This window comes from Stegostoma tigrinum, chromosome 19, assembly GCF_030684315.1.
Source record: "Stegostoma tigrinum isolate sSteTig4 chromosome 19, sSteTig4.hap1, whole genome shotgun sequence".
Taxonomy (NCBI): Eukaryota; Metazoa; Chordata; class Chondrichthyes; order Orectolobiformes; family Stegostomatidae; genus Stegostoma; species Stegostoma tigrinum.
In genome coordinates this window covers 20,702,487-20,730,010 of record NC_081372.1, presented here as the reverse complement: position 1 = coordinate 20,730,010, position 27,524 = coordinate 20,702,487, and the positions used below count along the sequence as shown (strand labels likewise).

The following is a 27,524-nucleotide window of genomic DNA, read 5'->3' as shown; positions in this document are numbered from 1 at the left end:
CGGCTGGGACAACGTCAGTTTATATGCAGAAAATAGGGAGGTGGGTGAGGTAGGGAGTAAATGATAGGATAGAGCCTAAAGAGAGAGAAGAGCAGTTGGACAGATAAAGGAGTTGCTAACAATCTCTGTCTATGGCTTGCTGCAGTGTTCCAGTGAAGCTGGAGGAACAACACCTCATTTTCTGCTTTTGGACCCTACAGCCCACTGGACTCGATACTGAGTTCAATAACTTTAGGGCCTAAACTCTCCCATGTCCCAGCCCCCCACCCCACACACCAGGCCTTTTTAACCACATAGCCTGCCACTACACGCCCCTTGTTGTTAGTCACTAACAGTCCCCATTAACAATTATTCACCCTCCCAGCCCGATTATTATCAACTTTTTTGCCTGTCCAACTGCTCTTCTCTTTCTTTAGGCTCTATCCTATCGTTTACTTCCTTGCCCACCCTTCCCACTCTATTGTGCGCATGTAAACTGACGTTTTCCCAGCGACTACCAGTTCTGAGGAAGGATCACCGGGCCCGAAATGTTAACTCTGTTCCCTCCTCCACAGATGCTGCCACCCGCTCAGCTTTTCCAGCAACTTCTGTTTAGGTCTCTAAACAAGCTGACTGAGGGTGGGAAGCAATACAACATTTTCGCCTCAGGATCCATTAGAAATTAAACGTGGGATTTCTTTCCAAACTCCTTCCCGATCAATGAATGAAACGCTTCCATGAACTGACGCTGGGGCGAGCCCACGTGACTGCCGCGCTCACGTGTGCGCCAGGGCGGCGGGGGTTCGATGATTAACCGCCCACGGCAACCAATCGGCTCCCAACACATGCGCATCACCTCCTGCTTGGTCAGACAAAGCCCCGAAAAATATACATTTACAAATCATATTCGTCCATCAAAAGCAATTCCGAAATTGACCATCTCTCTCAATTTAACACATTTAATAACTTTGATTAATTTCATCAAACACCGACCGACAGTGAGGAGTACAGGGATGATGAAGGGAGCGGGAGAAGTCATTCTCTGCCTTCGCTGACGGAAACAGGACGCTGTTTGTCATACGGATTTAATAATTTAGTGAATGTCAAGTAGAGAAAAACTGAATCGATTAATGTCTTCACCGTGAACTGTTGCAGTGTTTATGTTCATTCCCCTTCCTCCCCACGTCTCCCCTCATGAAATGGATGAGTCTGCTAACCCGGAAGTGTATGTGCGGTGGGTTTGACCTCCTTCCCTCCCGTCGTCTGGTTGGGTGCCCTCCTCCCCCTCTCCGTGAGGCGCCATGACAATGAGAGCAGCAGGTAACTGGGGCAAGGGCAAGGTGGCATGAGGTGGGAACAGCTTGTTGTCTCCTTCCTTCACTCGCTCACTCCGGCCTAGAGCGCCGTGAGCCGGGGTGGTGGCCACGAGAGACACCGAGAAAAACCAAGCGCTTCGTGAGGACGTGGCTTCTCTTCACCACCCTGCCTTCCGTCTTTGGGGAAAGAGGGAGCCGACGGGCAGGCAGAAGGAAGGGGGTGTTGGCGCTAGCTAAGGAGGGGGATCTAGCTGCTCGTTGTGGAATGGGTTCGGGTGTTGCTTGTGGTTCAGCACCGAGTGCTGTATCCCGAGCTTTTGAACCTCGAGCCAATAAATATGGAGCCGCAAATGCTTAGCAAGTCAGGCAGTGCCCGAGAAGCAGGGAAGTCAGCGTTTCGGGCCATGGGTGCTGCTGCCTGCCACTCCTTTCAAAATTGTAAATTACACTGTTTCTTAAACCTCCCAGTGGACCCTTGATCCTTTAGTCTTCTGAAATGTGTTGTCTCCACTGAGATCCCAATGTTTTGTGACACAGTGGTAGTGTCAAAAGTTTTAAGTTCACGTACTACATGCCCTGGAAGTTTGGTGTAACATATCTGAGCGAGTAGATTAAAATAATTTGCAGGAATTGTAAACTCAGTTGGCTGGACAGCTAGTTTCTAATGCACAGTGACACTGACAGCATGGGTTCAGTTCCTGTAAAGGTTGAAATTTCCAACTCTGCCTGAAGTGCAGTGACCCTCAGGTTAAACTCACTACCAATTATCTCTCTAATGAGAGAACACTACATGTGGCTCTATGGGCTTTCATTGTGCCCAACTCTCCAAGCAGTCTCTTGAAATCTATTCAAGTTTACCCCTCTCTTCCCCCACTTTCCAGCCTACTCAAAGCCACAAAATCATGATGATCAAAGTTTTATCATGGTCTGGTGCATTAGTTTGTCTTTTCTGGCTTTTGACATGATGAATTATGTTATCTTCCATTTTGATCACTCTTTCATGATCTGCCTATGGCCAGCACATCTGTAATGCCTTCTCACTAGGTGCAATCTAAATGTGTGCAGAACAAGTTCTGAATTTTTGTTTCTCATTTCTATTGTGCTAGCCACTGATATGATCCATAATGTTACTGATGGTTCCCTACAATTGTGCATAACTGTTGACATTAATGGCTTTGAAGTTCAATGACAGCAATGCCAGAGTTTAAAAGCTGTTCAGTTTACCATCTGGCTCTATTTCTACTTAGTAATACTCAACCTGATAGTTCCCAGCTGAAACAAACTTCAAATTTTATTCGTCAATGGAATGTCTGTCTCTACACCTGTATGCACCACTGTCTAGCTTTAATCTGTTAACCATTTCGTCAATATATCAAGCTCTCTGTTTATAAACCCTTCTAGAATCATAGAAACCCTTACAGTGCAGAAGAGGCTACTTGGCCCATTGATTCTGCACTGAGCCTCTAAAAAGCATCCCATCCCGAACCACTGCCTCTTGCCATGTCCCTCTAAGCCAGCTTGTCATGGCTAACCCACCTAGACTACACATCTTTGGAGCAATTTCGCATGGCCAATCCACCTAATCTGCATATCTTTGAACAGTGGAAGGAAAATGGAACAGCTGGCAGAAACTCATGCAGACATGGGGAGAATGTACAAACTCCACATGCTTCACAACCACCCATGGTTAGAATTGAACCTTCGTCCCTGCTGTTGAGAGGCAGCAGTGTTGGTCACTGTGTCACAATGCTGGACCAGGACACTGCCCTTCATCAAATTCAGTGCAAATACTCATCCATTTTTCCCACTAATCTTTGCCAATCTCCATTTACCCCTTCCTGGACAATCTCATTGCCTGCCCATTCCATCCCACCGTGACATTACTGCATGTCTTTGCAATATCTTGAGGTCCAATATCCCTGCTCACATCCTGTGCTGTCAAATCTCCAGTATACAATGTTTCCTTACCTCTCAAACTTTAGCCATTTGTCCTGACATGCTGGAACTCTCCTAGCATTTCATATCACCATTGCTCTCCCCAGTTACTGTGTTCTCTTTAAAACTTAGTTGTTCACAATTCCTTCAGTTAGCTATATAGTTTTCGCTTTAACCTTTAGGTTAAAATTTGGGATATACGTAGAATAAAGTTAACAGCTAAAATACAGGGCAAAATTTAAGACTTCAATTTAGTTTTTTAAAATCTGCTAATTTGTCAGTTAACAGCAGTCCACAGAATAATACTTCAATTTCTATGGTTAGCATTGTTGCTCATCGCATTTCGTTAATTGTGTCACTGCTTTTCAGAAAAGATACCCTGATTGGACAAGATGTAACACTTAATGATATTATTTAAAGCAAGGTTGGAGCAGAAAAGCTGAAATTCTTGCTGATTTCAATTACGAGCATCTCTGGTGTGGTTGGTTACGGTACAGCCAATCCCCAAGCCTTGAATGGCATCTGCACATACATAGCACACTGAAGTTACAGTCAAGTTTCAGAGAGATAATGATGCTCAGCGCTGATAGTTTGCATTTGATCTCCATGGCAAGTCCATTCCCTAGCCACAAATTCCTTCCCTCTCCTTGGCAACTGTCAGGTTGAACTCAATTGTTTGCAACCTTGCTATTATACTTGGACTTTTAATCACATCCATGTTGCACTAAGACTGCCTATTTCCATCTCCATGAAAATGGAGACATGTCCCAACTCTCTCCCAGCCTCAGTTCATCTGTGCAAAACCCTTACCCATATCTTTGATTCCTTTAGACTATTGACCAGCTGCCGGTTTTGTGTGCTTCAAAAACTTGAGTTGACCAAAAATCTGCCCATGTGTAAAGTCACAGCAAGTCTGTTCACAAGCTACCCTTCTACTCTCTGACCTATTTTGGCTTCAGGTTAAGGAATTCAATTTTAAAATCGTCATCTTTGTTTTCACATCTCATGGCTTTGACCTTCTCTGTCTCTGTAATCTATTTCAGTTCATCAACCCTCCCAGCTATGTGCAGCCTAATTCCGTGGCCTTTTGAGGGTTCTTGATTTTATTCATTCCAGCATAAATGCTAAGATGCTACACTCTGTAATTCCTTTTGCATATCTCTTTCCTGCACCCCCTGTTTGATTTCTCATGCCGCCTCTAAGAGGTTCATAAAGCCTAACATTTTGATGAGCCTTTAGTACTTTATACTAGTGTCATTTTATGTTGACTATGTCAGATTCATTTATAACATTTCTGAAGCATGTTGGGGTGCTTTGTTAAAGGGGCAATGAATTGTTGCACTCATTTGAATGATAATGGAATGATATGGATTGCTGATCCACTGTGATCTTTACTGCAAAACTTTGAAGTTACAACTTTATAGTATGAGTTTTTGTTTCAGATGTGCTGCCTTGCAATTTTAATATTTGCTTTCTACGTGCCATTTCTCGTCGAAGTGTTCCAGTGTTTCACATCAGACATAATGTTTTGAAGTGTGTTGATGCACAAATATATCAACCTGCTATCTGTTTCAGTGGTTATGAGAAAAATGGCAGTCAATTTGTTGGTAGTATTAGATTGGGGAATATTGGCCAGAATACCAGGTGAACTCTTCGTTGAATGGTGCATTGGAATGTTTTTAACTGAGCTAGCAAGTGAGGAAGCATTTAACAAATTCATACTTTTGACAATGCAATATCTTCTTTACTACACTGGAGGTTTTGCTTGTCTTGGTTTGTGAAAGACCTCTGCAGTTGGATGCACTTAATTTCTGAATGACATTGTCAGTATCTAAACAAAAACAGTGCCACAGGAGCAGAAAATATTTGAAGCAAAAACAAAGTAACTATACTGAAGATATTGTCTGAAATGAATCTTGAGTTTTCTGTTGGCCAGAACTGAACTGGAACAGCTTCAAAAGTAGTGGTTATGAGAGCAATTTAGACATTGGAAATCTCTGGTGAGCAATTCAACATACATCCTGTAGATAGTGCACTAGTGGGTCTCCAGCATTTTTCGTACTGTGACCCCAGTTAGAAGCTTGACAATTGCCATAACTTCTTGATGTGAATTGAGAGAATAGGACTGGAGCAAAGAATAAGACCTGAGAGAGCAAAAGGATTGGGATGGGATTCGTAGTGGTCATTGCCCTCAACCTTGTAACCCTGCTTGGGGTCAACACCCTCACTTGTGGAAGCCCTTTGTACTCTCTATTGCAACTGAGTATAGGTGGTCAAAAGAGTGAACCTTAAAGGTGGTTGATGGTGTGCCAAATCTAACATCTCTCCTTGATCTTAAGACAGATCTAAAATCCCACATAGGGGATTAGTGAGCAAAATTAGGGCACATGGTATTGGGGGCAAAATACTGACTTGGATTGAAAATTGCTTCCTGTCAGCCAGCCAAAGAGAAGTGAAAACGGGGCCCTTTTGGAATGGCAGGCGGTGACCAGTGAGGTACCACAAGGTTTGGTGCTGGGACTGCAGCTGTTTATGATATACATTAATGATACAGACGAAGGCATTAAAAGTAATATTAGCAAATTTGCTGATGACACAAAGCTGGGTGGCAGTGTGAAATGTGAGGAAGATGTTATGAGAATACAGGGTGACGTGGACGGATGCATGGCGGATGCAGTTTAATGTGGATAAATGTGTGGTTGTCCACTTTGGTAAGAACAGGAAGGCAGATTACTATCTCAATGGAGTCAAGTTAGGTAAAGGGGAAGTACAACGAGATCTAGGTGTTCTTGTACATCAGTCAATGAAAGCAAACATGCAGGCACAGCAGGCAGTGAAGAAAGCTAATGGCATGCTGGCCTTCATAACAAGAAGAATTGAGTTTAGGAGCAAAGAGGTCCTTCTGCAGCAGTACAGGGCCCTGGTGAGACCGCACCTGGAGTATTGTGTGCAGTTTTGGTCTCCCAATTTGAGGAAGGACATCCTTGCTATTGAGGGAGTGCAGCATAGGTTTATGAGGTCAATTCCCGGAATGGCGGGACTATCATATGTTGAAAGATTGGAGTAACTGGGCTTGTATACACTTGAGTTTAGAAGGATGAGAGGAGATCTAATTAAGACGTGTAAGATTATTAAGGGATTGGACACTCTGGAGGCAGGAAGCCAGAACAGAGGACACAGTTTAAAAATAAGGGGTAGGCCATTTAGAACAGAGTTGAGGAAAAACTTCTTCACCAGAGAGTGGTGGATATATGGAATGCTGTGCCCCAGAAGGCAGTGGAGGCCAAGTCTCTGGATACTTTCAAGAAAGAGATGGATAGGGCTCTTAAAGATAGTGGAATCCAAAGTTATGGGGATAAGGCAGGAACAGGATACTGATTGTGGATGATCAGCCATGATCATAATGAATGGTGGTACTGGCTCGAGGGGCCAAATGGCCTACTCCTGCACCTATTGTCTATTGACAGCAGTAAGATTGCTGGATTCTCGATCAAATCCCTTGGACTTACTTTGACCACAACTGGACTAGAACAGTCATATAAGTAACAATTGTGAGAGCAATTTAGAAGTTATGAATTTGAGGTGAGCAACTCCTGTTTACCTAATCCCCCTCTACCAAATACAGAAGTGTGATCGAATACTCTCAGCTTGTCTGCTGTATCCAAATTGAGCAACATTCAGCTCAGCACCATCCCTGATAAAGTAGCCTAGTTAATTGGCATCTCAAACATCACCTTAAAAATTCACTCCCTCCCCTGCATGCGCACAGTGGCAACAGTGCTTCCCAAAGTGGAGGTGGAGACTCCCAAGTGAGTCGCAAGCTATGTGTTTGGAAGCCTACATTTCTTTGAACCTTAACTGTGTTTAGCTTTTCACTATTTAGGGATTGCAATGTTCTGTGCTTTTATGTCCAATATTGATCATCTTACCGTTACCTTTTTTTGTGAAGTTGGGGAGAAGTATTTGTGGATTGGGAGGCAGGGTGTTAGAATTTAGTGTTTGTGAGATATCGGGAAACAAATTTAACCCAATAGGGTGTTATAAAGTGGAGGCTGACACCTCCTCTTCTCCCCCCCCCCCCCCCCCCCCCCCCACCTCCTGAGAATCAAAACACCCAAAGAGGAGCATCTTTCCCTATAATCTGTTAAAAGGAGTGTGAAATGGGGTGTAACCTATCTTTCAGCAACTTCTAGTGGTCCCTTTTAAAAGATTGTGCTTTTTCTATGCTTGGAGATGTCTGTGAGCAGCTTGAAAGTTTTTAACCATAGAGAGCACCCAAATTGAAACATTTGTATCTATAGGCCATACCGTTACCAAGCCAAGCAGCATTTTTTTACCAAGTCAATGGGGGTTTTGAATTTCACTAATCAACGTGAACTAGGCACTTAGATGCAAAAAACCTATCAAATTTAAATCTGATTATTTTTACAACCGAGGACAAATCCAATTGCAAGAAATTGTTATGTCATCACGGGTATAAAAGAAGGGGGCTGTAGGAAAATCAGCAGAGCTAATTGCCATCTGCTAAAGATAACAGTTCTTAGCTCTTAGAGAAAACACCATCTATTCATAACGGTACCACCGCACTCCTAACTAAGATTCCTGACAGAAGGATTGTGAGCAAAAGCATTCCTGATGGAGAAGACACAACATCCTGGAAGATGTAACCTAGTTATAAGTTTGAGACACTAAATTCCATTGTTTTGTTATATTAGTGGGGCCTACAGTTATTGGAGCAACATACAGTTGGAATCTTGGGTTATTCGGAAATGGTTAGTAGTTAGAAGGGATTTGTTGGTTTAGTAACAGTGAACAAATTAAATAAACTATTAAGAGTTAAATAAATACATTGTTACCTGTTGATTGTAAAGTGAGTGTCAGGGATTTACTTGATTTAACCACTAGAAGTTGCTGAAAGATAGATTACACCCTATTTCACACTCCTTTTAACAGATTATAGGGCAAGATGCTCTTGTTTGGGTGTTTTGATTCTCGGAATGTGTGGGTGGAGGTTCAGCCTCCACTTTATAACACCCTATTGGGTTAAATTTGTTATACCTTGGCCCATTTTTTAAACATAGCTTTTTAATATTTTTATCTGAGCTACAGATAATGCCAACTAACTTTGAATTGCTGGTAAATTTGGATAAGATTTTCTGTGTTTCATGGAGTCTTGCCTCCTCTCCTTGCCCATACTTGAAAAATGGTGTCTCTCAAGCTATACTGAGAGAAATACCTATGTTCCTTGCTTATTTCCGTCACTAAAGAATATATTGTACTGTTCAAGCTTCAGCGCTGGTCCATGTGAAACGCCACTCGTTAGTTCTGCCTATTAACCCATTTTCTGTCATCTTCCACTCAGCCAATTCCCGAATCTCCCAATTCCCGAATCTCCCAATTCCCGAATCTCCCAATTCCCGAATCTCCCAATTCCCGAATCTCCCAATTCCCGAATCTCCCAATTCCCGAATCTCCCAATTCCCGAATCTCCCAATTCCCGAATCATCTATTTCCTTTCAAGACATTAACTTTCTTTTATGAGGAACTTCAAGTACCTTCAGGAAATCCATACAAATAATGTCTATAGATACTTATTTATTTGTCCATTCTTTCATCCTTTACAAACAAAAGTTCTACCAAGTTCACCAGATTCCTTACAAGTAAGGTGGCGCTGTGTCTTTTCAAGATCACCCAATCCTTAATTATAGACTCTTATCAATTTTCCTTGTATCTCCTTTTTTGGTCATAGAAGATAAAGGGTTGAGCATACAACCAATATTTATGTAACAATAACCAATGAGTGGCAATGTTTCTGGCATTTGTCCAATTGAATAATCCTAAACACTATTTGAGTAGTGACTAAGTGTTTTTTTTCCCCTCTGTTAATTGAAGAACAAAATGTTTTTGAAAATTCAATTTCACAGTTTTAGAAACATACAAAATAGGGGCCAGGAGTAGGCCATTCAGCCCTTTGATCCTGCTGCACCATTTAATATGATCATGGCTGATCATCCAAGTTGGTAACTTGTTACTGCTTTCGCTGATTCTAGTCAGTTTTCTTCAGTACAATGAGGAAAAAATTGCACTCAATCATCCTACTTACAGATTAAATCTACAAATAAATATTCATTTTATTCTTAAATTTACAATGGTTGTGGTGCCATCATCTCCCATCAGTCTCAGCTGAGCAGAATGGCCAGATTGGAGACTATTCACTCAATCCTCACCTGAAAAGTTAGCCAAAGCCAAACTGCAATATTCTACCTCTTTCAAACAGTAATAAATTGTAGCCTTGTCATTGTAGCAGAGGATAATTGGAAAAAATATTTTTAGTTTTGGTTTTTATTAACAAAGTGTTATCCTCCATGGCTACAGACTTTATGTGCGTGATTTTTTTAAAACTAAAGCTATATGTAAATTTATTCATTGTTATTGGCATCACTTTCTTTGGGAAGATTTGAGAAAAGTTGTTCTTCTGTCAGTGTATAAAATACTTTCCCTTAATAAACCGGAAAACTGTCTAGGGCTGGCTTTGAAGTTTGCCATGCATGTTTTGTGCTTGTTTCAGGGCAAAGGTTCAGGGAGATTCTTAAGCTAAGAGTCCATAATGTCATATTTTGCAGATTAGTTTATTGTTAGGCATCAGCCTAAGCTGTCTGGATACCTTCTTGCAATTGCTAGCATTCTTCTCTGATGCCTTGAGTTCTGTAACTGCTGCACAATTAATTACTTATCGGCAAATTCAACAACTTGAAGTTTGAGGGATAGTAGGAACTGCAAATGCTGGAGAATCCAAGCTAACAAAGTGGAGAGCTGGATGAACACAGCAAACCAAGCAGCATCAGAGGAGCAGGAAAGCTGATGCTGCTTGGCCTGCTGTGTTCATCCAGCTCTACACCTTGTTAACTTGAAGTTTGAATTGGATTCTGTACCTGTTGTTCCTCCCTTTGCCATGTTATCAGATGATGTGTGCTTGCCAGGAACATCTCTTCAATACAACCAGAGAAGAAAAACATATGAGCTGCGAAACAGTACATAATTCAAAAGAATCGGTAGATGTGCCCGTAATTTCAAGAGATTAAAATGGCAAATAGTAACAGTTTATCAGGCTTTGTTTGGCTCAGTGGGTGGGTTTGGTGGAAAAGCAATTTCAGACCTTGTAAATATTTGTGGTATCTGATGCCTTACTGGCATCCTGTGTCTAAATGGATACATAATTGGTGATATTTTTCATGTCAGCTTCATATGATATAATATGAAGCATGGTACCAGGGAATGTTCTGATTAAAGCCGAGGTAATCTAATAGAATGACTACAACATCAGGGATATTAAATTGTGGTAACTTGTGTTGAAGCCAAAAAACATTTTAAAAATATCATTCTCTCCCTCAAAAACTATCACAGAAGTGTGCCTGCATAGAAGGAAACTATTTGGCCCGACGTTTCTGCACTGCCTGTCCAAATGTGCATCGTGACTTGGTGCTATTTTCCTGCTTTTTCCCTGTATTCTTGATCATTGCATCTGTTTAAATAATCATCTTATGCCCTCATGAATGTCTTAGATGAGTGTGTCTCCACCACAATTCCTGGCATTCTGTGTAGTATCTACTGATGTATGAATAAGTTTTGTTCATTTTACATTACATTAGCTTATTTTGCAAATCATTTTAATTCTCAGTTTTGATCTTTTTACATACAGGAATAGTTTCTCCCCACCTTCTTTATCTGGACTGCACATAATCTTGTAAACTTCTGTCAGGTCTATTCTTCTTGGCAGCCGTCTTTCTAATTTTTCCTCAACTCAACTGTCTCATCCCTGGAACCATACTTAAATCTTTTCCAAACACTCCAATGTTTCACTCATTCTTATGGTCTTATGCCCTGAGCTGTACAGAGCACTCTGGCTGAGGTCAAACCGCTGTTTTATACAAGTGCAGAATCAACTTTTTGCTGTTGTACTTTATGCCACGCTTCATAACGATCAGCATACTGTATGCTTTATTAACTGCTGTCTCCACCTGCCATGCCTCCTTTAATGATTTGTACATATGTAAGCCCAGGTCCCTCTGCTCTTGCACCCACTTAAGAATTATATTCCTTATTTTGTATTGTCTGTCCATATTTTTGCTCCCAAAACGCATCACTTTACTTGTCTTTGCACTTCATATGATACCAATCCACCAACTCCTCAATTTGGGTGTATTGTTTTGAAGTTCTACACTGTCTTAACAGTTCATAATATTTCATATCATCTGTAAATTTTGAAACTGTCCCCTGTACACCAAAATCTAGTTCATCAATATATGAGGAAAAGCAAAGGACCTAGTACTGGGGAACACTACTGCAAGCTTTCCTCCAGCCTATAAAATATCCATTGACTGTTGCTTTATATTTCCTATCACTCAGCCAATTTTGTATCCACATTGTTGCTGTTTCTTTTGTCCCGCAAGCAATAACTTTAAAACTCTGTTGTGTAGCACTGTTTCAAAAGCCTTCTGGAAATCCATGTACACCACGTAAACATCATTTACCGTAATCAACAATTTTTGTGATAACAAGGTGGTAGATTTGGATGAACACAGCAGGCTGAGCAGGATAGCTGACATTTCAGGCCTAGACTCTTCCCTTAAAGAAAAGCTACCTCAAGTTAATTAAGCATGGCATTCTCCTTTAGAAATCTATGCTAGATTTTCATAAACAGACCACTTTTATCCTCTGACTACTAAGGTATTCTCATTAACCTGTTCAGAGATGTTATCTTACACCTCTGGAGCAGATGGCACTTGAACCTGTGCTTGCGTAGGTATCCAAACCATCTTTTATTCATGTGACTACTAGTTCTATCCTAAGTAATTGTTTCCAGAAGCTTCCCCATCATTGAAGTTAAACTGACTGATTTTAAATGTGTTTATAGCCTTTTGTTTTTGAACAATTGTGTAATGTTTACAGTTTTCTAATCTTGTGATGGGTCTACTGAGTCTAGTTAAGACTGTAAGATTATGGCCAGTGCCTAGTTGACTAGGATAAATGTATAAATGAGTAACATGAAAGATTTGGGGAAATTTTGACCATTACAAGTGTTAAGGTTAGTGTAAATACGTACAGTATTTTACTTGTAAGTACTAGTGTTTACAGTGTCACTGGTTGCTCGACCTAGGAGATCTCATTCTAGTGCATTGGCTTAGATGTAATCCTCCCTGATGTCATGGTGAAAACTGATGCATAGTTATCTAAACAAGCTTGATTTGAGTCTACTAAATAATTAAATTAAATAATTGAATTTTTTAAAAAAATTGCATGGGATATGGGTGCTTGCTGGCTTATGCCAGTCTTTTTTGCCCTGGAGAAGTTGTTGGTGAGCTGATTTCTTGAACATGTATGGTGTAGGGGCACATACAATGCTATTAGGAAGAAAAGCTACAGCACTCTAGGACCGAAGAATTGATTGCATGTTTCTGGATTACCTATTCGCAGACATACAGAGGTTCAGATAGTGTTTCAAATTCTTTATTTTTTTTGAAATCCTACTGGCATACAGATTATGTACAGGGTACAAGAAATTCCAAATTTAGCTTCTCACCAGTAAGTTGCAGAAATGCTCCTTACCACCGCAAATTTCTTTTTTTTTTCTTCAGGTTCACTGTCCAGTTTTTTTAAGCTCCTGACATAATTAGAACACTGAGCAGAAGTGAGAGATCTTCATTTATCAAAGGAATATTTGTCTCCTGATTTTTTTTTTAGCTGCCAGTGAATGATGTCCGCATCAGTCGATTCTGTAAATTCAGGGAAGGCCAGGATATATCTTTACAATGTGCTGGTTTTATTTTAATGGAACTCAGGTGTTGTTAATGTACTTCAAATTAATGAATGTTACAGAGGGAAAAAATGAGTTATGTTATGTGTTTTCTTATGTTTCAGGTACTGTGACTCTGTTCACTTTGGCTTTGTTAGCCATTACACAAGCTGCCACTGTTAAACACTATTTGTCAGGTTCTGACATTGAAAGATTAGCGCAAACTTTAAAACAACCTTATACTAATTTGGAGAATGCCTATTACACCATAGTTGGCTTGCAAAAGCTTGGGGATCAAGTACCAGATGAACAGGTAAGTAGTTATAAAAAGAGATATTTCACTAGCTCCAAAGCTATATTAATGCAACATCTTTCAACATTGTAAATTGCCCAAGCCATTGCACAAGAGCTTAATAAAATGGATTGAAACTGAACCATACAGTGAGACATTCACTCAAATGTCCAAAGGCTTGATTAAGGAGGTAAATTTAAATAGGGAAAGTGGGACAGAAAAATGTATTGTTGAAATTCCAGAGTTTAAATCCTAGAACACTTGAAGGGGTGGCTACTAATGGCAAAAAGTCTAACCTAAGGTCATTCGGGGGATGGGGGTGGGGGGGGCGCGGGGTGGCAGAGGCAGATGTGAAAAGTGTCTGTGAGGGTTATGGCTTGAGGAAATGAACATAAGGGAGGAGTGAGGCCCTGAAGGAGTGAACTAGCATTAACACTTGGAAATCAAAACTTTGATTGACCTGAAACCAACGTAGATCAAACATAGGATGAAGTCAAGTCGAGAGGTAAGAAAGGGATGATGAGAGTTTCAGTGGTAATGAGTTGAGGTGAGCATAGTTGGGTACTGTTACAGAGATGTCAGTAGGTAATCTTGATGGCATGACGGCTTGGTCAGAAACTCCTCTGAGGGTCAAATATGACACCAATGTAGCAAATGTCCTGGTTTTTACCGTAGCTGGAGAGACGAATGCAATCAGTCATTTGAGAACAGAATTACAAGTGGTGATTGTTATCAGTGGATTTGGTCTTCCACATATTTAATCGGAGGAAATCTTTGTTCATCCAGTTACGGATGTTGAATCAGCAGTCTGATTGTTTAGCAATAGCAGAGGAGATGCCTTGTCTTGTAATCTTTGCATTCTCGTAGAATCATCTTGACTCTCCCCCTTTGTTATGGATGTCATTACACCATCTGCAAATGTGATATCAGTTTTCACATAAAGACTGATTACATCCACGTACTGTATCCCTCTAGAAACCCTAAATCCTTGCACCATCTTGTCTTGCATTTATCCTTACTGGATGTGTCTACTCTCCCTTCCCCTCTATTTATTTTTATTCATTTATTTTTTGATACTGTTTGCACATTTTACCTATATGGATAAAGGTGAAGCATTAAATGGTGATGTGGTGTGATATTTTGGAACACTGGTATTATGTGCTGAGTTACAATGTTACAGTAGATGGTTGCAGTCAGTCTTTGTGAACAAGAATAGGCTACTCAGCCACTCAAGCCTGTTCCACCATTCATTGAAATCATGGCTGATCTGTGGCCCAACTGTAAATACCTGCCTTTGGCCCATATCCCTTAATACTTGCACTTAACAAAAAATTAATCTATCTCGTTTTAGAATTAACAACTGATCCAGCATTATTGCTATTTGTGGAAGAAACTTGCAAATGTCTACCAGCCTTGAGTGTAGAAGTGCTTTGAAGTAGTGTTTGATCCAATGTACTAAGGATTTCCCCACCCTTAAATGTACCTAGTGCCGGCTGATGCGAAATAAGGAAGGTAACAAAGGTTATGAGAACTTAAAAGTTTGGTTACACGTTCTGTGTTTAAGGAAAATCGGTAAGCTTCAAGAATAGAATATCTTTCGTGAGGCAATTAAGAGTTTTGTAATTCTAGTATCTTTAACATATTTGCTAAAGCTTTGACTACAGAGATTTGTGGTTTGTCCATGACTGCATTTTAATAATTTGGTTTTATACTCTTAACAATTTTGGAGCCACAGTGAATGGATTGTTCCATCAGTATTTTTTTTAAGAAGACGTGTAAGCAATTAAAACTATTTTTTGTTGGTTTTTGAATAGACATAATTATCTAACTAGCAGAAGGTGATTTCTGGTTTTGTTCTTTTCAATCAGGCCGCTTGCAACTTTTTGAAATCACAAGTAGATTCCAGAAATGTTGATTCTCTTTTCTACACTGCTGAAGCAAGTCAGGCCCTCTCTAATTGTGAAGTAAGTTATGCAGAAAATAACTTAAGAAATGTTTTATTTTACTGTTGTGAAATGTAAAGCTATTTAAAAGTAACTTGTGATTTATTTGGCTTTCTATGGACCCAAGCAAAGGTACAAGTTGCAGGACCTCTTTGGACAATTGTAATTTCTGTGAAAAAATGATATTTTACTGAAGGACCTGTATGAAAGTACAGAAGTAGTAGACATTCTGGAAGTGTGATGTTCTGAATGGCATTTGTACAAGCATGTTTTAAACACCAATACTAGCTTGATTAGCTGTATCTGTAAGATTTAATAATTATTGATAGAAATTTCATGACATTAATGCTGCCAGCTTTACATTGAGGTACCTCCATCACGTTTCTATAGCAGTGGAAAGTTAGTACAGTTCTGTCCAGCGTGAACTATTGTCATATAGTGTAGTGTAAAGGATGTCACAGGATTAGTAGCAATCTTCTTGCCTGGGACAGCACTTCACTACTATTTTTGTGGTGAAGTGCTGCCGACAAACTAAAATGCGGCCCCTTTACTTTATAGATGTGTGCGTCTATCTTGTTGAGCTGTGGAAAACAATGGTTTCCTATGAGAGCTGACAAGTGGGAGAGGGTGCAACTGTGAATGACTGTGCAACAAATAGGAAAGGCAATTAGCAGATCCTTTTGTCTCAAATGTATTCACAGATTAAAGTCAACAATGAAACTCGCGATCTCTTGTTGGCAGCGGTGAGCGATGATTCTTCAGTTACCCAGATTTACCACGCAGTTGGAGCTTTGAGTAATTTTGGCCTTCCTGTGGCATCTCGGGATGTTCTTGCAGCCCTTTCTGCTCACATTTCTAAGGATGATGGATCCTTAGGGTAAGGCTTTCCTTTACTCAGTCATTGGTAAGCCTTAGAAATTTGAAGTAATCAATTCATTTCAGTGTGACTGTAATGAAGGTGAATTGTGGGCTTGAAAGTACAGAGGGGCAGGGAAGTCTTGAGCCTTGACCCCTGACAATCAAATTCCTGAAGCCCAGGCAATTCAGCTATAGTTGTGCTTTTATTTCTTAATCACTGGTTTGTCCTCCTTAAATTAAATTAATCCTGGAAGTAGGTAATAAGTGCTGTTGTCTTAATAGTTGATAATCCAAAATTAGATCAGTGAGGCCTGTTTATAGCAAATTGAAATAAATGCAGCTGAATAAAAGTACATGGATTAAACTTTATATATACCTCCTAACATCCAATGGTGAATAAAGATGAATGTTTGAACAGACCAAAACCCCTTTAAAATAAATTAAGAAAATAGCCTATACCCTAACCTTTTTGTAAATTAAAGGTGAATTTGCATTCCAGATGCAATTTGACTGGTCAATCTACTTGATTATAAGCAAATCACACTTTATTTTGTCTGTATTTTAACTGTAGTGTAATAATAAAAGAATTGGCTTAACTGTAACTACTGAAATGCATGACAAAATAATATTAACAAATTAACTGTTCCAATATAGTAACATTCCATAAGCACACCCTTGGCGAAGGCAAATTCAGTAAAATGGATTGCCGCATTTGCAGTTCCAGCAGCTAGAAGAGAACCCCACTTTTAGCTGTAAAGTGAGGGAGGAATAAGAGTTTCCTCATCCAACTTCAAGACTCCAGCAACTACAGAAAACTAAAACAAAAAAAATCCTGCTTCTGTGGAAGCTTGACTCCACCAGTCAAGCTACTTCTATTGTTCCAAATGTTTAATTGAAAAACCCAAGGCCTCACAAGCTGTCTACTTCATTGGCTTTGAGCAGACTCGTCTTCACCTTTGTCTCAGCCTTGCTTCAATTTAAGAAAAAACTAGGACAACAGGCACCTCCTTAGCCTTGGTATTGTCACGCTGTACTTGGAAATACTGATCAGAGATTGCAAATGTAATTGAGATTATAGAAAATTGTTATGCTTTACTTAGTTACTAACTACCACGTAATGCATAAATTCGAAAAGCAGGAAAGTATTAGGACAGCACACTGGCTCACAGCACCAGGGACCAGATTCAGTTCCACCCTCGGGCGACTGTGAAGTTTGCGCATTCTCCTCATGTTGGCGTGGGTTTCTGCTGGATGTTCTAGTTTCCTTCCACAGTCCAGTGGTGTGAGGATTAAGTGGATTTGCCATACTAAATTGTCCATAGGCCCTGGTTGTTCAGGGATGTGTGGATTAGGTGTGTTAGCTATGGGAAATGCAGGGTTGTAGGGAAAATGTAGGGGGATAGGCCTGGTTGGTTGTTCTTCGAAGGATTGATGTGGAGTTGTTGGGCCAAAGAGCCTGTCTCCACACCATACGGATTCAGTAATTTCATTCTTCTGAAGTGTATAGAGAAAGTTATCTGAGAATGATGGTAAAAGTCATTTTGGTTCAAAGGGATAGTATGAAAATTACAAAACCAAATCAGCCTGAATCTTGGTAAAATAAGTAATCTCATCATTTCAACTTGTTGATTTATAAAAATAGTAAGATTACAGATACACTACGTTAGTATAATTTGATTACTCTAGTTTTTTTTACATTGTGACATGAGATTATAGGGCCGTTAAATGAAGCCTCTTCTGATCACCACTTCAATGTACAGTAATGATTGTACAATTATATAAATAGAGATTGCAAATATATAAATAGAAATTTGCCTTGGTGAGAATTGAATGAAAATAGTTAAGGATGCTGACTATAATAAATTTAACATATAAAGGGGAATGCAGCTCTTACAATTAACATCCTTGAATATGGTGTTGTTTCTTACAGAATTATCCATGCATTGTTTGCAGCTTCTTACCTATCTCAGCAGGCTGATCTAAGGAGCATTCTGGAAGAGATTGAGGTATATACTTTTTTTTCCCCAGTACTGGAATCAGGAAAAGAAAGGTTGCCATTGGTGACAAGTGGATTGCGTTTAAGTTTTTAAAAAAAATTCTGTTTGTCTTAGAATGAAGCATTCCTGTCGGCAGTACATATAGGATCAATGATAAATCTGTGTGTGCAAACACTAAACAAAGATTGCTATACTATACATGCAAATTCTAAAGTAATGATAATATTGTTTGTATGCACACTTGTGAATTTCTGCCCAGTTAAATAAAGGTAATTCGCAAGGTTTATGAGATTTTACAATTGATGTCTTTTATTTGCGCAGAGCTAATTTTGGTTTTGTTTCAAAAGTATTAACTTTTCAGCAAATAGTTACATGTATCTGTACTTGTGCACTTTGGAAACTACTTTATATTCAATATTATGAAAAGACCAAAAAATGTTTCTACCTTTTAAAATATAACTAAATTTACAATTTGATCATTATGACAATTTTACATGTCACCGAAGGCAGAATTTATGGCATGCTGTCATTATTATACTCGTGTAATATAATGCATTGAGCTATTTTCCCTTCCTACTAATCTTGTCTGAGAAGCTCCCATGTCCCGAGACAAGTTCCAAATTGCTTGTTGCCTTACTTTTCTTAAATATATGTAGTAGTTCTATTAATGGAAAAACAGACTAGTGGAACTCCCTTAGCACCCGGTAATCAAGCCTCTTATTTTACGACAGTGGACTAACTTAAGTGATTCACAGGTTGGCTTATACATTTGGAGGCTCTACTATTCGTATCCTACCGCAACAAAATCTTGAATGTTTTAAAAAATGTATTGAGATTCGGGTTGTATCCTTCACAAAAGCACTATCTTTGGGAAGCAGAGTGATGCCAAAGTTGCTGGCTCAATTCCCACACCAGGTGCCCAACTTTCTCCCCCCGCCCACCCACTAAGAAAAAGAAATGGAGGTATGATGATTATTGGGTTAAGCTCACTACCATTCACCTCTATAGATGGAGAGGTGCCTTTCAGGTATCAAATATCTCTCTGATTTAGAGTAGAATTGAGATTAAACATATTTCTTCAACAACAAGATGTAAATTACATTTGTACTGTCTAAAATCAAGCATTTTGTGACAAACTGTTTTGTTATGAGTATTTTTTTGGATTTCTGGATTTGTTTTACCCGTTGTCTCATTTTTCATTTGCTTCCAGACTTGTCGTTCAGCTTTATTGTTTTCCTACGTTTTGATGCCTAAATAAAATTAATAACTGTCTGGGAAATAGCACTTTATTTTTACTAGTCGCATCCCATACCTCACTGGATCTTTCTTATTTTCAAAAGATAGGAAAATAATTCAGTTCTAGACTTTGCTTAAGGCTGAAGTTGCCGGACAAATCCATTTACAGCTACAAAGCAAGCAATCGCTATGTTTTACAGCAGTTGTTAAAATGTTCAAGTGCAGTTAAAAATGAGTAGCAGGCACTTCACTAAAGTATGCTGAGATTAATTTTCCTACTTACTACTTGTTAGACACCAAATATGGAAGTATCTGATTTAACCAGCTTCCTGTGCGTGAGTTCCAGGGAATATGATTTCATTGGAAAATGCAGTCAGATAAATTGCTTTCTTAGAACTACCAAGAACTTTAGAATTCACCTAGTTTAAAGGCAGCTGTTAATCAAATAGATATTTGAACAAATTGCTCTCTGTATTTATACAGTTTTAAAAAGCCAGAAGATAATTGAAGCAAAAATAAGCCAGAAGATTCTCGAATGTATCAGAGATAATGGGGACTGCAGATGCTGGAGATTCCAAGATAATAAAATGTGAGGCTGGATGAACACAGCAGGCCAAGCAGCATCTCAGGAGCACAAAAGCTGACGTTTCGGGCCTAGACCCTTCATCAGAGAGGGGGATGGGGGGAGGGATCTGGAATAAATAGGGAGAGAGGGGGAGGCGGACCGAAGATGGAGAGTAAAGAAGATAGGTGGAGAGAGTGTAGGTGGGGAGGTAGGGAGGGGATAGGTCAGTCCAGGGAAGACGGACAGGTCAAGGAGGTGGGATGAGGTTAGTAGGTAGCGGGGGGTGCGGCTTGGGGTGGGAGGAAGGGATGGGTGAGAGGAAGAACCGGTTAGGGAGGCAGAGACCGGTTGGACTGGTTTTGGGATGCAGTGGGTGGGGGGGAAGAGCTGGGCTGGTTGTGTGGTGCAGTGGGGGGAGGGGACGAACTGGGCTGGTTGAGGGATGCAGTAGGGGAAGGGGAGATTTTGAAACTGGTGAAGTCCACATTGATACCATATGGCTGCAGGGTTCCCAGGCGGAATGTGAGTTGCTGTTCCTGCAACCTTCGGGTGGCATCATTGTGGCAGTGCAGGAGGCCCATGATGGACATGTCATCAAGAGAATGGGAGGGGGAGTGGAAATGGTTTGCGACTGGGAGGTGCAGTTGTTTTTTGCGAACTGAGCGGAGGTGTTCTGCAAAGCGGTCCCCAAGCCTCCGCTTGGTTTCCCCAATGTAGAGGAAGCCGCACCAGGTACAGTGGATGCAGTATACCACATTGGTAGATGTGCAGGTGAACCTCTGCTTGATGTGGAATGTCATCTTGGGGCCTGGGATGGGGGTGAGGGAGGAGGTGTGGGGACAAGTGTAGCATTTCCTGCGGTTGCAGGGGAAGGTGCCGGGTGTGGTGGGGTTGGAGGGCAGAGTGGAGCGAACAAGGGAGTCGCGGAGAGAGTGGTCTCTCCGGAAAGCAGACAGGGGAGGGGATGGAAAAATGTCTTGGGTGGTGGGGTCGGATTGTAAATGGCGGAAGTGTCGGAGGATAATGCGTTGTATCCGGAGGTTGGTAGGGTGGTGTGTGAGAACGAGGGGGATCCTCTTGGGGCGGTTGTGGCGGGGGCGGGGTGTGAGGGATGTGTCGCGGGAAATGCGGGAGACGCGGTCAAGGGCGTTCTCGATCACCGTCGGGTCCTTCAGGACCGCAACTTTCCCCCCACGGTGATCGAGAACGCCCTTGACCGCGTCTCCCGCGACACATCCCTCACACCCCGCCCCCGCCACAACCGCCCCAAGAGGATCCCCATCGTTCTCACACACCACCCTACCAACCTCCGGATACAACGCATTATCCTCCGACACTTCAGCCATTTACAATCCGACCCCACCACCCAAGACATTTTTCCATCCCCTCCCCTGTCTGCTTTCCGGAGAGACCACTCTCTCCGCGACTCCCTTGTTCGCTCCACACTGCCCTCCAACCCCACCACACCTGGCACCTTCCCCTGCAACCGCAGGAAATGCTACACTTGTCCCCACACCTCCTCCCTCACCCCCATCCCAGGCCCCAAGATGACATTCCACATCAAGCAGAGGTTCACCTGCACATCTACCAATGTGGTATACTGCATCCACTGTACCCGGTGCGGCTCCCTCTACATTGGGGAAACCAAGCGGAGGCTTGGGGACCGCTTTGCAGAACACCTCCGCTCAGTTCGCAAAAAACAACTGCACCTCCCAGTCGCAAACTATTTCCACTCCCCCTCCCATTCTCTTGATGACATGTCCATCATGGGCCTCCTGCACTGCCACAATGATGCCACCCGAAGGTTGCAGGAACAGCAACTCATATTCCGCCTGGGAACCCTGCAGCCATATGGTATCAATGTGGACTTCACCAGTTTCAAAATCTCCCCTTCCCCTACTGCATCCCTCAACCAGCCCAGTTCGTCCCCTCCCCCCACTGCACCACACAACCAGCCCAGCTCTTCCCCCCCCACCCACTGCATCCCAAAACCAGTCCAACCGGTCTCTGCCTCCCTAACCGGTTCTTCCTCTCACCCATCCCTTCCTCCCACCCCAAGCCGCACCCCCCGCTACCTACTAACCTCATCCCACCTCCTTGACCTGTCTGTCTTCCCTGGACTGACCTATCCCCTCCCTACCTCCCCACCTACACTCTCTCCACCTATCTTCTTTACTCTCCATCTTCGGTCCGCCTCCCCCTCTCTCCCTATTTATTCCAGTTCCCTCCCCCCATCCCCCTCTCTGATGAAGGGTCTAGGCCCGAAACGTCAGCTTTTGTGCTCCTGAGATGCTGCTTGGCCTGCTGTGTTCATCCAGCCTCACATTTTATTATCTTAGATTCTCGAATGTATTTGGGTTATTTTTAACTACTTATTGTTTTGTTTCTTATCTAGACGTTTCCCATTTATTCTGTGCTCTGTTCCTTATCCTCTGCTTACTGTCTTGCTGTCAAATCTATGGCATGCTTGTTTAAGATAAGTAATACTTTCTTTAATGCTGCAAATGTTGATGAGACTTTCACCCTTAGTGATAAAAGGAGTAGTGACAGAGTATTCGAGCAATCTTACCATTCATAATGGAAATAAATGTTCACAATTATGACTATGAAGTTATTCTAAAGTTGTAAGTAGAAGATTAACTACTGCCATGACAAATATCAATTATAACGTTTGGAGAAGAACAATTCAGAACCAGTTATGGAAGCCTCACATTGCTTCTGTGAAGTCGCCTTGATTTTAAACAGCATGAAGATATACCACACAAAACAAAACTTTTCAATGTAAACAATAACGGAAGTTCAAGTTTTTCTTAATTTAGGGGGAAGAAAGCCTCTTATTGTTAACCTTTTTGTTTAGGATCTGGTTGCACGTCTTGATGATCTGGGAGGCATTTATCTTCAATTTGAAGAAGGATTAGAAACAACTGCTTTGTTTGTGAGTGCAGCATATAAGCTTTCTGACCATGCTGGAACAGAGCCAGCAATCAAAGAGGTAAGCACAGTGAAACTGAAAGAATTAATTATGTTGTAGAGCTAATACCCAGTTTACTTAAAAAGGAAAGTCTTAAGTGATGTTGTACCTACAAGTATATTCTCAAACATCCACATATACATTTCCTGAAGATTCTCCAAACATCTTAATGCCTCTAGGCTTTTAGAATATTTTGTTTAAGCCACTTTCCATGGGCACCAAGATATGCTACGTCCTGGTTCATGGTAGAGCAGATGCCGATTGTATTAATTTTGTTTTTCCTGCATAGTATGAGAAAACCTGATAAGGCAGCCTTGGCTCTCTGGTAATGCACCAGCCTCCAAAGTAGAAACACACAGATGCAGGTCCCACACCGAGCCCGGAGTTGTACGTGGTTTTCAGAGCTGGGTCATGCTGAGATGTTATGTAGGTTTGTAATTTCAGCAACAGACATGTTCAGACTTTGCACCAATCTGATTTGGTTTGTTACTGTCACCCGTACCCCAAGGTACAGTGAAAAGTTGTCTTGCATGCTTTACAGGCTGATTGTGCTACATAAGTGCATCAGGGTAACAGAACAGCGTGCAGGATACAGTGCATGGCTGCTGAGAGATCTACATTAATATTTAAGAGGTCCATTCCGAAGCCTCATAACTGTGGTGAAGAAGCTGTTCTTGAATCCATTTGTAGATGTTTTCAAACTTTTACTTCTGCCCCGTGGGAGAGGGGTCTTTATTATGTTGGTTGTTTTCCTGATGCTGCCTGAAGTATGGATGGGAGGTTGGTTTGCTTGATGGACTGGGTTGTGTTCACAACCCTAGTTTCCTGTGGTCTTGGGAAGAACCATACCATGCTGTGATGAATCCAGTTAAAACTGAGAAAGCGTTAGTGGACCTTAAACATTAACTCTGTTCTTTCCTTCACAGATGCTGCCAGACCTGCTGAGCTTTTCCAGCAACTTTGTTTTTGTTGTGAAAGACAATATTGTGCTTTCTTAGCCACCACGTTGACATGGTTGGGAAAGAACAGGTTTTTGGTGATCATGACTGCCAGGAACTTGACACACTCAGCCATCTCCACCTGAACACCATTGTTGCAGACAAAGACATACCCTCCACTCTGCTTCCTGAAGTCAATGACCAGCTCCTTCATTCTGCTGACATTGATGGAGAGATTGTTGCCTTTACACCATGCCACGAAGCACTCTGACTTCTTCCTGTACACTCTATCTTGTCATTGTTTGATATCTGACCTATCTGTCATCAGAAAGCTTGTAAATGGAGTTGGACAGAATTTGGCCACAGTAGTGTGTGTGAATGACAAGTATAGTAGAGGGCTGAGTACACAGTCTTGCGGCGCACTGGTGTTGAGGATTATCACCAGAGGTATGGTTGTCGCCTATCCTTACTGCAGTCTTTTGATCAGGAAGTCGAGATTCCAGTTACAGAATGGGGAGCAGTGTCCTCGATCTCGGAGTTTGGAGATGAGTTTGTTTGGAATTGTTGTTGAAGGCAGAGCCTCTTCCTGTGGGTTTACCCCCGAGAAGCTTGATCTAACATCTGCAGCGGTGGCCGAGGGTCCAGGTGCACTTCGGACACGTGACATCAATTCATAGCCCTTCATTTCAAAGCAAGCATAGAACGCGTTCACCTCATTGGGTAGAGATGAACTGTTGCCTGCGATTTTGTTCGACTTCGTTTTGTAGCCCATATGTCATGTAAGCCTTGCCACAAATGATGGGTGTCCGTGTGGTTAGTCTGGGCTCCAAGCTTAGTTTGGTATTGCCTCTTGGTGCCTCTGATGGCCTTACAAAAGTAGTACCTGAATTTCCTGAATAGGTGAGGGCCGCCTGACTTGAACACTTACAGCCTGGGACTTCAGGAGAGATTGGATCTCCTAGTTCATCTATGGACACATTTAGTGTCCATTTCCCACTTGCTTTGTACAGGAGCATGAGAGCTTAGACTGGACACTTGAGCTGTAGCACTGAGATTGTTTTAATTTTCTTGATGAACTTTATAGTACAGTAATGCTGTGGACGGTCATTCACTCAATCAAAGGAATTCCAAATGTAGTTATATCTAGAACATAGAACAGTACAGCACAGAACAGGCCCTTCAGCCCACAATGTTGTGCCGACCATTGATCCTCATGTATGCACCCTCAAATTTCTGTGACCATATGCATGTCCAGCAGTCTCTTAAATGTCCCCAATGACCTTGCTTCCACAACTGCTGCTGGCAACGCATTCCATGCTCTCTCAACTCTCTGTGTAAAGAACCCGCCTCTGACATCCCCTCTATACTTTCCACCAACCAGCTTAAAACTATGACCCCTCATGCTAGCCATTTCTGCCCTGGGAAATAGTCTCTGGCTATCAACTCTATCTATGCCTCTCATTATCTTGTATACCTCAGTTAGGTCCCCTCTCCTCCTCCTTTTCTCCAATGAAAAGAGTCCGAGCTCAGTCAACCTCTCTTCATAAGATAAGCCCTCCAGTCCAGGCAGCATCCTGGTAAACCTCCTCTGAACCCTCTCCAAAGCATCCACATCTTTCCTATAATACGGCGACCAGAACTGGACGCAGTATTCCAAGTGCGGTCTAACCAAAGTTTTATAGAGCTGCAACAAGATCTCACGACTCTGAAACTCAATCCCCCTGTTAATGAAAGCCAAAACACCATATGCTTTCTTAACAACCCTGTCCACTTGGGTGGCCATTTTAAGGGATCTATGTATCTGCACACCAAGATCCCTCTGTTCCTCCACACTGCCAAGAATCCTATCCTTAATCCTGTACTCAGCTTTCAAATTCGACCTTCCAAAATGCATCACCTCGCATTTATCCAGGTTGAATTCCATCTGCCACCTCTCAGCCCATCTCTGCATCCTGTCAATGTCCCGCTGCAGCCTACAGCAGCCCTCTATACTGTCAACGACACCTCCGACCTTTGTGTCGTCTGCAAACTTGCTGACCCATCCTTCAATCCCCTCATCCAAGTCATTAATAAAAATTACAAACAGTAGAGGCCCAAGGACAGAGCCCTGTGGAACCCCACTCACCACTGACTTCCAGGCAGAATATTTTCCTTCTACTACCACTCGCTGTCTTCTGTTGGCCAGCCAATTCTGTATCCAAGCAGCTAAGTTCCCCTGTATCCCATTCCTCCTGACCTTCTGAATGAGCCTACCAATACAACTGCTCGTTTCTCACCGAAATCAGTTATGATTGAATATTATACATCATATGTACTCTTGCCATTTTAACTAAAATAGCTGTTTTTAACTGTTGCTAATATAAATTTCTATATTTATATGTTTGGATGATGTGCATACCATGTAAAAGATCTGAAGAAAAAAATATTGTTATGTACAGCCTGCTAAGCAAAAATGGACCACTGGAGAATAGAGAGAGTGTGTCGATTAAAGTTTTCGAAGATTTGTGGTTCGGGGCATGGATGATGTTGTAGACATGCTCACGTTTCATTTGCAAACGTTTCATCACCCTGGTAGGAACACCAGCTAACCTCCAAGAGACATGACCAATTCTCACTTGTCTCACCACACATTGATAATGCAGGGCACAAATTTGACTGGGGCAACACATCTATAGTCGCACAAACCAAACACGGACATGCCAGGGAATTCCTTGAGGCCTGGTATTCCAACCAGAATTCCAGCAGTAAACATGTTGGATTAGACCCTGTGTACAACCCATCGAGAAACAGAACCAGAAGTAATACCAACCATCCCAGCAAACTGAGGCATATAAATAACAAGCGGGACAGACACTCGACACTTCACTGGAGGACCACTGACAGTGTTACCTAGCAGGGTTGCAAAACATTTGCAACCAAACCCACAACTCCTCCGTGAGCATGTTTACAATCTCATACTGTGTTGGTTTGTCAATTAGTTTTATTTTATTCATATCGGTACATGTGCAAAATTTAACTTTTCTCTTACTTTCAGGATCAAGTCATTCAGCTTGTTAATGCTGTATTCAGTAAAAAACATTTTACCACAATGTCTGAGGCTTTCAGCATTGCCTGTGCTGCTGCAGCTTTGTCCCATAATCAGTACCATATTCCAATCATTGTGGTAGCTGAAGGAATTGCTTCTGTTTCGCACAAGAAGCCGAACCTAAAGGTAACTTCTAACCATTTGTACTCAGTGCAACTTTTGTAACAAAAGTAACTTTGTTGTTCAGGCTGAGAAACATTTCCCCTTACTGAAGTGATAGGAATTTGAACCTACTTTTGGTCCTTTCTCTGATTCACTGACTTCAGTTGCTGTCTTAAATAATCCGAACATGTTAAGAGTTAATTATCGCTGAACAAACTGCTGTGAATTGTGGAAGGGTGCAACAATAATATCCTTTCACAACTTGACAGCATGTTTTTTTGTCAGTGCGAATATATCTTCAATTCCTCTTGGGGTGAACCAAGTTAACATGGTGAATGAGATAAAACAGCTTAAACTTGCTGCTTATGTGAACATTACACTAAAGTATGTGCTGTATTTATAAAAATATGAATATATGCAATGTAAAATAAAATGTAGTGTGCGTCAGTTTGAGATGGAGTTGTTTGATGGATGTTGGGTCAAATACCTGTATACCTGGAATCCAGTTTTGCAT

The 27,524-nt window shown here is 41.6% G+C and overlaps 1 protein-coding gene across 3 annotated transcripts in view; it reads left to right on the top strand.

The window, feature by feature from the left end:
* Positions 1-1,143: 1,143 nt before the first annotated feature.
* rpn2 (ribophorin II) overlaps positions 1,144-27,524 on the top strand; it is a 56,165-nt gene continuing 29,784 nt past the window's right edge. Inside the window, exons 1-7 of one of the 3 annotated variants that reach the window (XM_059652764.1) lie at positions 1,144-1,299; positions 13,149-13,336; positions 15,184-15,279; positions 15,960-16,135; positions 18,047-18,122; positions 22,772-22,906; positions 26,858-27,034. In XM_059652764.1, the coding sequence (XP_059508747.1) occupies positions 1,281-1,299; positions 13,149-13,336; positions 15,184-15,279; positions 15,960-16,135; positions 18,047-18,122; positions 22,772-22,906; positions 26,858-27,034 (867 nt within the window). In that variant the 5' untranslated portion in view covers positions 1,144-1,280. Of the gene's footprint in view, positions 1,300-13,148; positions 13,337-15,183; positions 15,280-15,959; positions 16,136-18,046; positions 18,123-22,771; positions 22,907-26,857; positions 27,035-27,524 lie in introns of those variants that run through there. The other 2 variants (XM_059652765.1, XM_059652766.1) reach the window with 2 other exon arrangements.